Genomic DNA, 14,171 nt, shown 5'->3' on the forward strand with positions numbered 1-14,171 from the left:
CAGGGGATTTTCTGAGCAAGAATACTGTAGTGGGTTACAATGCCTTCCTCTAGGGGATCTTCCTGACCCTGGATGGAACCCGAGTCTTCTGCCTCTCCTGCATTGCGGGCAGATTCTTTACTGCTGAGCCTCCTGGGACGCCTATTTGTGTCTTTACCACTTTCAAAAGTCTCTCCAAGATATCCAGCTCATACCTCCTTATATTTCCAATGAACAGAAGTTCATCAGCTTATGTATGTAAATAAAATTAGAATATATGAAGGATAAAGTACTAGAACTTTCCCAACCAAAGTATGAGGGTACCCAAAGAAAAAGAAAGATCTTTTTTTTTTTTTTTTTAAAGAAAGATCTTATACCCAGGAAGTGCATTGCTATTAGTGACCCCAGAGTTACAAATTAAAACTGTACTTACGTGAGGGATAGCAGGCTTCTGTAACACTGACTTTCCTATTTGAATCACTGTCTCTAATGAAAATGTATCAATACTATGAGTTCCAAAGCATATTGTTAAGGGGGGAAGAAAAGCAGTGATTAGGGAAGAGATACAAAGGAAATTTACTTTTCATTATATGTTCTTTGTTCTTTGAAATTTTATACCAGGTAGGTACCTATATTGCTGATTCAAGATATTAATGATGTATTCAGTTAATTGATTTTAGAATAATATCAAAGAAAAATCTAAAAAATAATTTGGTTTGCTTTGAATAAAAGAAATAAGAGGGGATATATGGATACTAGGAACTCAAGTTTATAATCAAATATAAGTTATATTCAAATGTGATCCCATGAAAATATTATCAATATTTTTAAAGCAAAAGTGGAGCTCTGTTCCAAATTTCTAAATTTTATTTCTGGAGACCAGCCTTCTAATAGCTTGAAATGTACTTTTTTCTCCCCTTACATTAACTCCATGACATGTCTTCACTTCTAGTGTTAATTAGGTAGGCCTTACAATAAAACAGTTTGAAAAATTTCCCCATCAGAGTTGTTATCTATTATACATGACTAATACATGGAAAGAGTTTTTTTTTTCCAATTAACCTGAAGGACTTGGAAAAATGACTTTGAGATTTAACATTGAGAACTTTTAACTACTTTTTGAATAGTACAAAAACTTAAATTTCCATAAAATATTATTTTTTAAAGATTAGCATTAGAATTAAAATAAAGCAATTATAAGCAAATGTGAAGAATGCAAATTCCTAAATTAAACATTTAAAACCATTGAAATGTGGTAAAATTATACTTAGAGCAGGTTTATAAATAAATCAAGAAAACAAAGTATTTCTTATTTTTAACCCTTATTTTATAACATCTCAGGGTACATGCAGCCAATTTAAGGACATTTAAAAGCTTCAGATAACTTTGTATGTAAATTTTACTTAAAATGTATAATAGAAACACAACAAATGCGATTTATTGAGAGCTCACCACATCTAAGACATGGGGTGGTGTGCCCTGTTAATGTTACTTCTTTTAATTTCCAGAACAACCCATGAGGTAGGTTTTATTATCTTAATTTTATACACATAAAGATTAAGGCATAGGAAAGTGAAGTAATATAGAAAAGATCACACAGCTGGTCAAGAGTAGAGCTAGAACCTTGCCGATGTTACTCTGATTCTAATTTTTATATTTTTGACCATTCTGTTAAATGCTTCAAGGAGAAACAAGGTTTGGCAAACATTAGAAAATTAAAAGGATTATTTAAAAGAGGTCAAGGATCACCAACATAAAGAAAAGACATGTCTTAAGCACCTAAGCTAACTCATATACAGGTATGGTCAAAAAGCTTTTGAAGGGAGCTTTGTTCTTAATTTGGTGACAGGAAAAAGTAACACTGGCATCTAAATTCATCCTAAGCTCATTAATATACATTCATTCATCAAATGTAATTCATTCACTTTTATCAGTAGAAACCAATAAGATCACTTAGATCTCGGCAAGTATGATTGGAGTCTCCACCTTAGGCAGATTAATGGATATCTGGAAAAGGCAGATGAGAAGAGGGCAGCAGAGGATAAGATGGTTAGATAGCATCACAGACTCAATGGCCATGAATTTCAGCAAACTCCAGGAGACAGTGGAGGACAGAGGAGCCTGGCATGTTGCAACCATGGGGTAACAAAGAGTCAGACATGACTTAGTGACTGAAAACAATCACCACAGGTCTGTTCCCACATTACAAATGCCACTGAAATATCTGCTCTGTGTCTTGTCTCTTCCATTGAGAAATTCAGATCTGGAAAGGTGACTTTAATAGACATTGAGAAGGATCAGAAATTGAACTTCCTTCTTCACAAGTTTTTACAATGAAGTTTGTTTAATGGCTTTTGTATAGGAAGTTTGTATTTGTTTAAGTAGAGCAAAATGATTAGATCTGATAGAGTGCCTGAAGAACTACAGATGGAGGTTTGCAACACTGTAGTGATCAAGACAATCCCCAATAAAAAGAAATTCAAAAAGGCAAAATGGTTGTCTGAGGAGGCCTTACAAATAGCTAAGAAAAGAGGAGAAGTGAAAGGCAAAGGAAAAAAGCAAAGATATACACATTTGAATGTAGAATTCCAAAGAATAGCAAGGAGAGATAAGAAAGCCTTTCTCAGTGATAAATACAAAGAAATTGAGGAAAACAACAGAATGGAAAAGACTAGAGATCTATTCAAGAAAATTAGAGATACCAATGGAATATTTCCCATAAAGATGAGCACAATAAAGGACAGAAATGGTATGGACTTAACAGAAGGAGAAGATATTAAGAAGAGGTGGCAAAAATACACAGAAACTATATAAAAAAATCTTCATGACCCAGATAACCATGATGGTGTGATCACACACCTAGACCCACACATCCTGGAATGCAAAGTCAAGTGGGCCTGAGGTAGCATCTTTACGAACAAAGCTAAATGGAGGTGACGGAATTCCAGTTGAGCTATTTCAAATCCTACAAGATGATGCTGTGAAAGTGCTGCACTCAATATGCCAGCAAATCTGGAAAACTCAGCAGTGGCCATAGGACTGGAAAAAGTCTGTTTTCATTACAATCGCAAAGAAAGGTAATGCTGAAGAATGGACAAACTACCACGGAATTGCACTCATCTCAGACTCTAGCAGAGTAATGCTCAAAATTCTTCAAGCTAGGCATCAACAGAATGTGAACCATGAACCTCCAGATGGTCAAGCTGAATTTAGAAAAGACAGGGAACCAGACATCAAATTGCCAACATCTGCTGGATCATAGAAAGAGTAAGAGAGTTCCAGAGAAACATCTACTTCTGCTTTATTGACTACACCAAAGGCTTTGACTGTGTGGATCACAACAAACTGTGGAAAATTCTTCAAGATATGGGAATACCAGACCACCTGACCTACCTCCTGAGAAATCTGTATGCAGGTCAAGAAGCAACAGTTAGAACCAGACATGAAACAACAGACTGGTTCCAAATTGGGAAAGGAGTACGTCAAGGCTGTATATTGTCACCCTGTTTGTTTAACTTATATGCAGGGTAGTACATCATGAGAAATGCCAAGCTGGATGAAGCACAAGCTGGAATCAATATTGCCAGGAGAAATCTCAATAACCTCAGATACTCAGATGATACCACCCTTATGGCAGAAAGTGAAGAATTAAAGAGCCCCTTGATAAAAGTTAAAGAGGAGAGTGAAAAGTTGGCTTAAAACTCAACATTCAGAAAACTAAGGTCATGGCATCTGGTCCCATCACTCCATGGAAAATAGAAGGGGAAACAGTGGAAACTGGCAGACTTTATCATTTTGGGCTCCAAAATCACTGCAGGTGGTGACTGCAGCCATGAAATTAAAAGACGCTTACTCCTTGGAAGAAAAGTTATGACCAACCTAGACAGTATATTAAAAAGCAGAGACATTACTTTGCCAACAAAGGTCCATCTAGTCAAGGCTATGGTTTTTCCAGTAGTCATGTATGGATGTGAGAGTTGGACCGTGAAGAAAGCTGAGCACCGAAGAATTGATGCTTTTGAACTGTGGTGTTGGAGAAGACTGTTGAGAGTCCCTTGGACTGCAAGGAGATCCAACTGGTCCATCCTAAAGGAAATCAGTCCTGAATATTCATTGGAAGGATGGAAGCTGAAACTCCAATACTTTGGCCACCTAATGGGAAGAACTGACTCATTGGAAAAGACCCTGATGCTGGGAAAGATTGAAGGCAGGAGGAGAAGGGGAAGACAGAGGATGAGACGGTTGGATGGCATCACTGACTTGACTGACGTGAGTGGAAGTCAAGCTCTGGAAGTTGGTGATGGACAGGGAAGCCTGGCGTGCTGCAGTCCATGGGGTTGTAAAGAGTCAGACATGACTGAGCAACTGAATTGAACTGAACTGAGGGCAAAATGATTCAAAACAATGCTTTAAAAAAAAAAAAAAGATCTCGGCTGTTGGTAAAGCAAAGTCATCTAAACTTTTTCTTTCTTTTAAAACTATGTTATTTCAACATTTTTATTCAAATTATTCTCTTCTCCTATGAAAAGATATACATTTTGCTAATGGAATGTCACTGTGCATCATTTCGGTAAAAAAAAAAAATATGCTATGGCAGAAATGTTTTGAAACTTTGCTAGTTTAACAACTTCAGGAAATGTAATACAATTCGACATTAATAATAAATGCCCACTCCAGTACTCTTGCCTGGAAAATCCCATGGATGGAGGAGCCTGGTAGGCTGCAGTCCATGGGGTCGCTAAGAGTCAGACACAACTGAGCGTCCTCACTTTCACTTTTCACTTTCATGCATTGGAGAAGGAAATGGCAACCCACTCCAGTGTTCTTGCCTGGAGAATCCCAAGGACGGGGGAGCCTGGTGGGCTGCCATCTATGGGGTCGCACAGAGTTGGACACAACTGAAGCGACTCAGCAGCAGGAGCAGCATGCATACTACCAGAAAAATAACTTTACTATAAAGGAATTGAAGTATTTTTACTACCTACACTATAACAGTAATAATATGAACTTAAAAAAAAATCAATCCACCACAACCAATTTAAAGTTACCTTGCATGTAAAGCAACATTCATATATGCCTCATGCTTCATTTATCATTTTGAAATTAGAGATATTAAAAGCTAGAAAAACACTTAGGAATACAACTAAATTTACATTCATTTAATTCTAAAGGAGATCAGCCCTGGGTGTTCTTTGGAAGGAATGATGCTAAAGCTGAAACTCCAGTACTTTGGCCACCTCATGCGAAGAGTGACTCATTGGAAAAGACTCTGATGCTGGGAGGGACTGGGGGAAGGAGGAAAAGGGGATGACAGAGGATGAGAAGGCTGGATGGCATCACCAACTCAATGGACGTGAGTCTGAGTGAACTCTGGGAGATGGTGATGGACAGGGAGGCCTGGCGTGCTGCAATTCATGGGGTCACAAACAGTCGGACATGACTGAGTGACTGAACTGAACTGAACTGAATTACTCATTGAAAATAATTAAAAATTCATCTCATGTTTTGATTTGTGGTCAAGAAACCATTATTTTACACACACACACAGCCATTTAACACGAAAATGTCTGATATCCTTTTCTTTGATACTGCAGTACATTTTTTTTTTATTTAGTTTTGCCATTTGATATCACCTTTTTCCCAGTCATAAGCATTTTAATTTGATATGTCAGCAGTTACCTATAGGGGACTGTCAACTGCTTTAGAGCCATGCTGCAAATCATGATTGAAAGATTTACTTTTAGTATAATGACAGCTTCACATATTAATTAGATCATCAGACACATGTTTGCTGAGATTTAGCAATTGAGCAATAAATACAGCATGGCAGTGATAGAGCTGTTAAACTTCAGCACATAGATTTCAAATACATTTTATTGAGTTATCCAAGAAATAATCACCCTGCTAAACCCAAGTTAAACACATGATGGAATCTTAGGATGTTTAATTAGAAATGAAGTTATGCTTTACAAGTAAGTAATCTTACAAGTGGCTAAAAAAGAAGACCACGAAAATTAATTTTACTCAGTAAAAACATACACAAAGCCCTTTTGTGAAGTTGGTAAATGGGTTCAATCATTTCACCAATGTACACATGATGGAGAAATAGACTGAATAAATTAGGGAGGAAGGGGTTCAGAGAAGACTTTTCAACTAAAGTAATAAGGGTTGGTAAAACTCATGTACACTAAGATTACCTTTCAAGAAATCAGGAAATCCTATTACTTCCTTCTCAGAGATTCCATTGTGAGGGCTCAGTAGATAGTGACCGGAACCAGGCATTAACCTCCTTTCTAAGCTATCAGGCAGCATTCAACTACAGAAGACATTTAGGCCATTCCTATACATGGGTAACCTCGGCAATGCTGATGCTTCCCTACCTCGAGAGAGAAAAACTGTCACAGACGTCACTCCTAAAGAATGGCAGCTGAAGGGGCAGACATAACAAAAACACAGACTTAATGGGTAATGACAGCAGGATGAATTCCTGAACATATAACATGGCATGGCACCCCACTCCAGTACTTTGCCTAGAAAATCCCATGGATGGAGGAGCCTGGTAGGCTGCAGTCCATGGGGTCGTGAAGAGTCGGACACGACTGAGCGACTTCCCTTTCACTTTTCACTTTCATGCATTGGAGAAGGAAATGGCAACCCACTCCAGTGTTCTTGCCTGGAGAATCCCAGGGACGGGGGAGCCTGGTGGCTGCCGTCTGTGGGATCACACAGAGTCGGACACGACTGAAGTGACTTAGCAGTAGCAGCAGCAAGCAGAAAGGAAAGAAGGAAGGAAGGAAGAAAGGCAGGCAGGAAGGAAGGGAGCAAGGGAGGGAGTAAAGAAGGGAAGAAGGAGAAAGGAAACCCTGGAATAAGAATCAGAAGCCTTGAGTTCTACAGTGCAGGCCTGTAACTACAATTAAACACCATCTATAAGTTACTCCACAACTCTGTGCAGAAATTACCTCATTCAGTAGGTGAAAGCACAAGATCAGATGATACTGAAGGCCTCTTTAAATTACTATTTTAAAATACCCAGCAAATATGGAAGCAACCACATCATCTTTTCTTCCTCATTTATACCTTTGTTTACTTATTCAACAAAAATCTGTGGAGCACCTAATAAGGTGTAGGCCTAACACAATGTCTCAAAGATTCATAAGTGAACAAGTTATACCCTTTACCTCCATGAAACTCCATTCCTGGAGTGAAAATGAGGTGAGCAGACAGAGGGACCAGAAGGCGAAAGCGGGTAGATAAGCAGCGGTCAAACCTCAAATGTGGCATTAAGACATGTGACCTTTATCTCAAGGGCAGTGGGAGGCACTGACTTTTCTTTCGTCAGGGGTGATATGATCAGATTTGGGTTGTGGAGGTTGGACTGCACATCACTTCTCTTCTAAAGGTATTTTTGTTTTAATGGCACACTTTCTATTTATAATGATATCAACAAAGTGGTGGTGTCGGAAGGTGAGGAATTAGGATCTAACCTGGAGAAATTATTGGGACAGACACCTTGTGGCAATTATTGCTATTATACTTTTTCAGATAGGAGGCAGGAACGCCTTGCTACTCAAATAGTGAAATATGGTCCGGGTCTAAAAGATGCTATAAAGCAGAAATAAACTATGGCCCACTGTCCTGACACCAACTTTACTCAATGGTGAGCAAGTTTAATATTTTATATATGGAATAGAAATGAATGGATTTACAGGCTAAAACAAGATGTTTTGAAAAAATTTTATTTACCCTCATGGTGAGCCATTTCAGGAACTCCCTAGATTAAGGCATTGTCTCTCCCTCATCATTAGTGTATTCAGAAGAAACTTTGAAAACTTTGAAAAGCACTGATATAGATTTTTTTTAAAGTAGAGTATGGGGTATAAAGCTCCTAGTATTCAGCTGCTAACTCTGTGACATCAGAAAAATTTAATCACTATGAACCTAATATTTTTGCTTGTAAACGAATATTAGCTCCAAGATAATGCCCCTCTTTGAGGATATCTGTGAAGAGGAAGGTGATGTGTAGTGAGTAAAAGACACTGAAGTTAACTACTCTGCCCAAGACCACGTAACAAGGAAACAGTAGAACTAGATTTCAGACCTACATCTTTCTTAAAGCCCTTGGCTTTTATAGACAGTTACTTAGAGCATTGCCTTTCTTTGGGATTGGAATAAAAACTGACCTTTTCCAGTCCTGTGGCCACTGCTGAGTTTTCCAAATTTGCTGGCACATTGAGTGCAGCACTTTCACAGCATCATCTTATAGGATTTGAAATAGTTCAACTGGAATTCCATCACCGCCACTAGCTTTGTTCATAGTGATGCTACTTCAGGCCCACTTGACTTCCCATTCCAGGATGTCTGGCTTTAGGTGAGTGATCACACCATCATGATTGTCTGGGTCGTGAAGATCTTTTTTGTACAGTTCTTCTGTGTATTCTTGCCACCTGTTCTTAATATCTTCTGCTTCTGTTAGATTCATACTATTTCTGTCCTTTATTGAGCCCATCATTGCATGAAATGTACCCTTGGTATCTCTAATTTTCTTGAAGAGATCTCTAGTCTTTCCCATTCTATTGCTTTTCTCTATTTCTTTGCACTGATCGCTGAGGAAGGCTTTCTTATTTCTCCTTGCTATTCTTTGGAACTCTGCATTCAGATGCTTATATCTTTCCTTTTCTCCTTTGCTTTTCACTTCTCTTCTTTTCACAGCTATTTGTAAGGCCTCCTCAGACAGCCATTTTGCTTTTTTGCATTTCTTTTTCTTGGGGATGGTCTTGATCCCTGTCTCCTGTACAATGTCATGAACCTCCATGCATAGTTCTTCAGGCACTCTATCTATCAGATCTAGTCCCTTAAATCTATTTCTTACTTCCACTGTATAATCATAAGGGATTTGATTTAGGTCATATCTGAATGGTCTAGTGGTTTTCCCTACTTTCTTCAATTTAAGTCTGAATTTGGCAATAAGGAGTTCATGATCTGAGCCACAGTCAGCTTCTGGTCTTGTTTTTGCTGACTGTATAGAGCTTCTCCATCTTTGGCTGCAAAGAATATAACCAATCTGATTTCAGTGTCGACCATTTGGTGATGTCCATGTGTAGAGTCTTCTCTTGTGTTGTTGAAAGAGGGTGTTTGCTATGACTAGTGAGTTCTCTTGGCAACTCTATTAGACTTTGCCCTGCTTCATTCTGTACTCCAAGGCCAAATTTGCCTGTTATTCCAGGTATTTCTTGACTTTCTACTTTTGCATTCCAGTCCCCTATAATGAAAAGGGCATTTTTGGGGGGTGTTAATTCTAAAAGGTCTTGTAGGTCTTCATAGAACCATTCAGGTTCAGCTTCTTCAGCATTACTGGTCAGGGCATAGACCTGGATTACCATGATATTGAATGGTTTGCCTTGGAAACGAACAGAGATCATTCTGTCGTTTTTGAGATTGCATCCAAGTACTGCATTTTGGACTCTTTTGTTGACCATGATGGCTACTCCATTTCTTCTGAGGGATTCCTGCCCACAGTAGTAGATATAATGGTCATCTGAGTTAAATTCACCCATTCCAGTACATTTTAGTTCACTGATTTCTAGAATGTCGACGTTCACTCTTGCCATCTCCTCTTTGACCACTTCCAATTTGCCTTGATTCATGGACCTAACATTCCAGGTTCCTATGCAATATTGGTCTTTACAGCATCGGACCTTGCTTCTATCACCAGTCCCATTCACAACTGGGTATTGTTTTTGCTTTGGCTCCATCCCTTCATTCTTTCTGGAGTTATTTCTCCACTGATCTCCAGTAGCATATTGGGTACCTACTGACCTGGGGAGTTCCTCTTTCAGTATCCTATCATTTTGCCTTTTCATACTGTTCATGGGGTTCTTAAGGTAAGAATACTAAAGTGGTTTGCCATTTCCTTCTCCAGTGGACCACATTCTGTCAGACCTCTCCACCATGAACCATCTCACATGCTAGCAGACTAATGCTCAAAATTCTCCAAGTTCACAGCAATACGTGAACCATGAACTTCCAGATGTTCAAGCTGGTTTTAGAAAATGCAGAGGAACCAGAGATCAAATTGCCAACATTTGCTGGATCATTGAAAGAGCAAGAGAGTTCCAGAGAAACATCTACTTCTGCTTTATTGACTACACCAAAGCCTTTGACTGTGTGGATCATAACAAACTGTGGAAAATTCTTCAAGAGATGGGAATTCCAGATCACCTGACCTGCCTCCTGAGACATTTGTACGCAGGTCAAGAAGCAATAGTTAGAACCAGACATGAAACAATGGACTGGTTCCAAACTGGGAAAGGAGTACGTCAAAGCTGTATATGCTCATCCTGCTTATTTAACTTATATGCAGAGTACATCATGAGAAACGCTGAGCTGGAAGAAGCACAAGCTGGAATTAAGATTGCCGGGAGAAATATCAATAATCTCCGATATGCAGATGACACCACCCTTATGGCAGAAAGTGAAGAAGAACTAAAGAGTCTCTTGATGAAAGTGAAAGAGGAGAGTGAAAAAATTGGCTTAAATCTCAACATTCAGAAAATGAAGATCATGGCATCTGGTCCCATCACTTCATGGCAAATAGGTGGGGAAACAGTGAAAACAGTGGCTAACTTTATTTTTCTGGACTCCAAAATCACTGCAGATGGTGATTGCAGCCATGAAATTAAAAGACGCTTACTCCTTGGAAGGAATGTTATGACTAACCTAGACAGCATATTGAAAAGCACAGACATCACTTTGTCAACAAAGGTCCATCTAGTCAAGGCTATGGTTGTTCCAGTAGTCATGTATGGATGTCAGAGTTGGACTATAAAGAAAGCTGAGCACCAGAGAATTGATGCTTTTGAACTTTGGTGTTGTAGAAGACTTTTGCGAGTCCCTTGGACTGCAAGGAGAACCAACCAGTCTATCCTAAAGATCAGTCCTAGATGTTCTTTGGAAGGACTGATGTTGAAGCTGAAAATCCAATACTTTGGCCACTTGATGCGAAGGGCTGACTCATTTGAAAAGACCCTTATGTTGGGAAAGATTGAGGGCAGGAGGAGAAGGGGATGACAGAGGATGAGATGGTTAGATAGCATCACCAGCTCAATGGACATGAGTTTGGGTAAACTCCGGGTATTGGTGATGGACAGGGAGGCCTGGCGTGCTGTGGCTCATGGGTCGCAAAGCGTAGGTCATGACTGAGCAACTGAACCGAACTTAGAACAAGTGTGAGACTCTCCTCTTATAGACTGAAAGTTCAAGGATAATTATATAGAGAAAACTAAATATTCTGTTGCATTATTTTTAACTCCAGTTTTAAATTTTACATTGCTCATATTAATCTTATGCCATTTCACACTTTCACAATCTCTCCAAATAATTTTTTTTTAGTGGCGGAATGATATGCAGGATTGAGCACGGTCATTTTTCATCCCAGATTTTCTGGGACAGTCTTTATTTCAAAAATACACACCACCGAAATGCTCTGAAGAAGCCACTATTTCACTAACCAGATTCTGCACCAGAAACAGCATAAAATACTGTAGTATTCAAGGGACACAGTCAGTACAGGAGTTAATGTACAGGAGAATTACAATGTACCTTGATACATGTGTGTGGGGGGGAGAGTTACTAGTAGAGAACATGGGATAGAAGCATTGTAGAACCACTGCACTGGAAGTCTTTGATTTTGAGCTAGTAAATCCAAGATAGTTAATTATCAGAAATCTGTAGTTAATAAGCTCTGTGAATGATTCACATGCATGCTGAGTTTTGGAACTCCTGATTTAAGAAATGATCTCCTTAAGAAAGAGCCCCATATATCAAGGATAGTCACTAGGCATTTTCTGTTAGAGATATTTGTAACCCATTGGTCACTGAAGTTTGAAAAGAACCACTTAGACGTATTTGCAGAAACAAAGGATGTAGTGATGCAGTCCTTTCGTGAGCAACCTTCTGTGTATAGTGGCAGTACTTATTCAGCAAAATTTTCACTTCCCAAGTGGACCAGAGCATTTTCTGTCTTACATTTTGATTGATGTGTTTATTAAACCAGATGACTGCAAGAGGGATGGAGATGGGACATTCACTGCGTCTATTGCACAGAGATTTATGAAAAGCAATGGGAGGCAGTGACCACCAATCACTGGTGGCAGCAGCTTTCTCTTTGGGAGATTAATCGGACTTTGTGAGGACCTGCTATTAGAATCCATTTAACCCAAAGTAGGGCTTCCCAGGTGGCCCTCCCTAGTGGTAAAGAATCTACCTGCCAATGCAGGAGACATAAGAGATGTGGGCTTGATCCCTGGGTTGGGAAAATCCCCTGGTGGAGGACATGGAAACCCACTCCAGCATTCTCGCCTGGAGAATCCTATGGACAGAGGAGCCTGGTGAGCTAAGTCCAGAGGGTTGCAAAGAGTCAGACATGACTAAAGCGACAGCAGGCACACAGCCCAAAGCAACCAAAACTACTACTGACTTGATTTTAATTAGAACCTAATAATCAATGTACTTTTTAAATTCTTAAGGTATATTTAAATGGACAAAACCATCTTACTTTGAGTCATAAGCCATATACTGTGTATAGATATATATATTTAAATATTTTTAAAAGCTTCTAGTATTAGTCTCTATCAGAAAGAGCAAGTTCAGAATGGACTTGGATGAGGAAAAATTAAGGAGTAGAGAACTTTAAATATTTTGTAAATATATGACAATGAAAAAACATTAAGTGGACCAGGTAAAAATTTATTAAAACATCTCAAATGTGGATGTAGGAAGTAGTATATTCCAGGAAGTGAGCTGACCAGAAGCTTGAACTCCATGTTTTGATATTATCATATAATTTCCAGGAACACAGGGCTCCAAATGAGTAAAATGAATTATGAAGTCATAAAATCCTAGGCAATCCCACACATTTTTTTCCTGAGAAAGTTCAATATGCTTCTAGTTATAATAGCTGCAAAACCTCTTTAGACTTTGGGCAAACATTCAGTGAATACCTCTCCCTGAAACTTTCTACCTCCTGCATCCTAAGCTTCCGTGTTAATAGAACCATGCTTTTGAGAGCCTACTTGAAACACTATTTTCCTCATGGATTACTTCATACATTGGTATAAAAGTTCATTTTCTAGAAGACGGTATGATATCCTTACCTGTTTCACAGCTGTGCCCGGTGAAGCCTTGTGGGCAGGCACACACGTTGGCGGCAATACAAGCTCCTCCATTTCTACAACCATCTTGGCAAAATGCTAAAATAATTCAGATACATGATTTTAGCACTTTATAAGGAAACAATTCAAGATTCTTCAAACTAGCTTTTCTTTATTGCCTTGGAGATGTTGACATCCAATTATACATCCTATTATAATTTCATATTTATAATACACTTTCCATATAGGTAAGAAACTTCAACACAATTTGTAGAACAATACTCTTTCTGATGTTAAGTGTTTCACCTATAAAAGAAAATACTGAACTTTCTTTTAACAAAAACCAGTAACCTTACACAGCAGTAAGTGCATTAGAATTAGTATTATATCTCATTATAACAATCTAAAAATCTTGAAATTAAAACTATAAAAAATGGCAACTATCCTAAACAGTTACCTAAAGAGCAAACCACCATCTAGAGAATGAGACTCAGAAACTAGAAATGATTGAATCCTATGAGGCTCTGATCATTCTTCACACTGTCCAAAATGTCAAAAAATACTAGAAAAATGCCCCATCTTTCAAAAAGCTATAAATCCATCCTAAAGGGATGAATTAGTCAATAATGAGAATTTGCCAAAGGGGTCTTAGAGTCTTGCATTCCCCCGCCAAGGATATGTCAGGATCCAGGGCAAAGGAACTTCATGGCCTGTTGTGTTAGAGTGGCTTTGTGAGTGAGGGGAGTTTTTCTGTGAGTAGAAAAGGGAGCCAAGTTTCAAGCCATTGCAAGGGTGATGTTTTGAGATGGTTTGGCTTCCAAAAAAAAAAAAAAAGTGGGAAAAACAAGGTAGGTAAGACTGTGTACCCTTAGAAACTTCTGTTTCCACCTCAATTTATACTTTGTTTCTGTAAGGCTTAGGGCTACTCCCTCAGCCTGGCTAGGTCTGTCATGGATGAACCACACCAGCATTTTCCAGGCCTCAAGCAAAAGCTTTTTCTCTAATTTTCTGGCACATGCTTCCCATAGTTAGTTAGGATGT

At 38.8% G+C, this 14,171-nt stretch overlaps 1 protein-coding gene across 3 annotated transcripts in view; it reads right to left on the reverse strand.

Annotated features, from left to right (window-relative positions):
• The window catches only part of NELL2 (neural EGFL like 2), a 462,863-nt gene that overhangs the window by 84,664 nt on the left and 364,028 nt on the right, over positions 1-14,171 (reverse strand). For all 3 annotated transcript variants that reach the window (XM_027542640.1, XM_027542641.1, XM_027542642.1), the window contains exon 16: positions 13,134-13,229. In XM_027542640.1, the coding sequence (XP_027398441.1) occupies positions 13,134-13,229 (96 nt within the window). The remainder of the gene's footprint in view (positions 1-13,133; positions 13,230-14,171) is intronic.

This window comes from Bos indicus x Bos taurus, chromosome 5 (assembly GCF_003369695.1).
Source record: "Bos indicus x Bos taurus breed Angus x Brahman F1 hybrid chromosome 5, Bos_hybrid_MaternalHap_v2.0, whole genome shotgun sequence".
Taxonomy (NCBI): domain Eukaryota; kingdom Metazoa; phylum Chordata; class Mammalia; order Artiodactyla; family Bovidae; genus Bos; species Bos indicus x Bos taurus.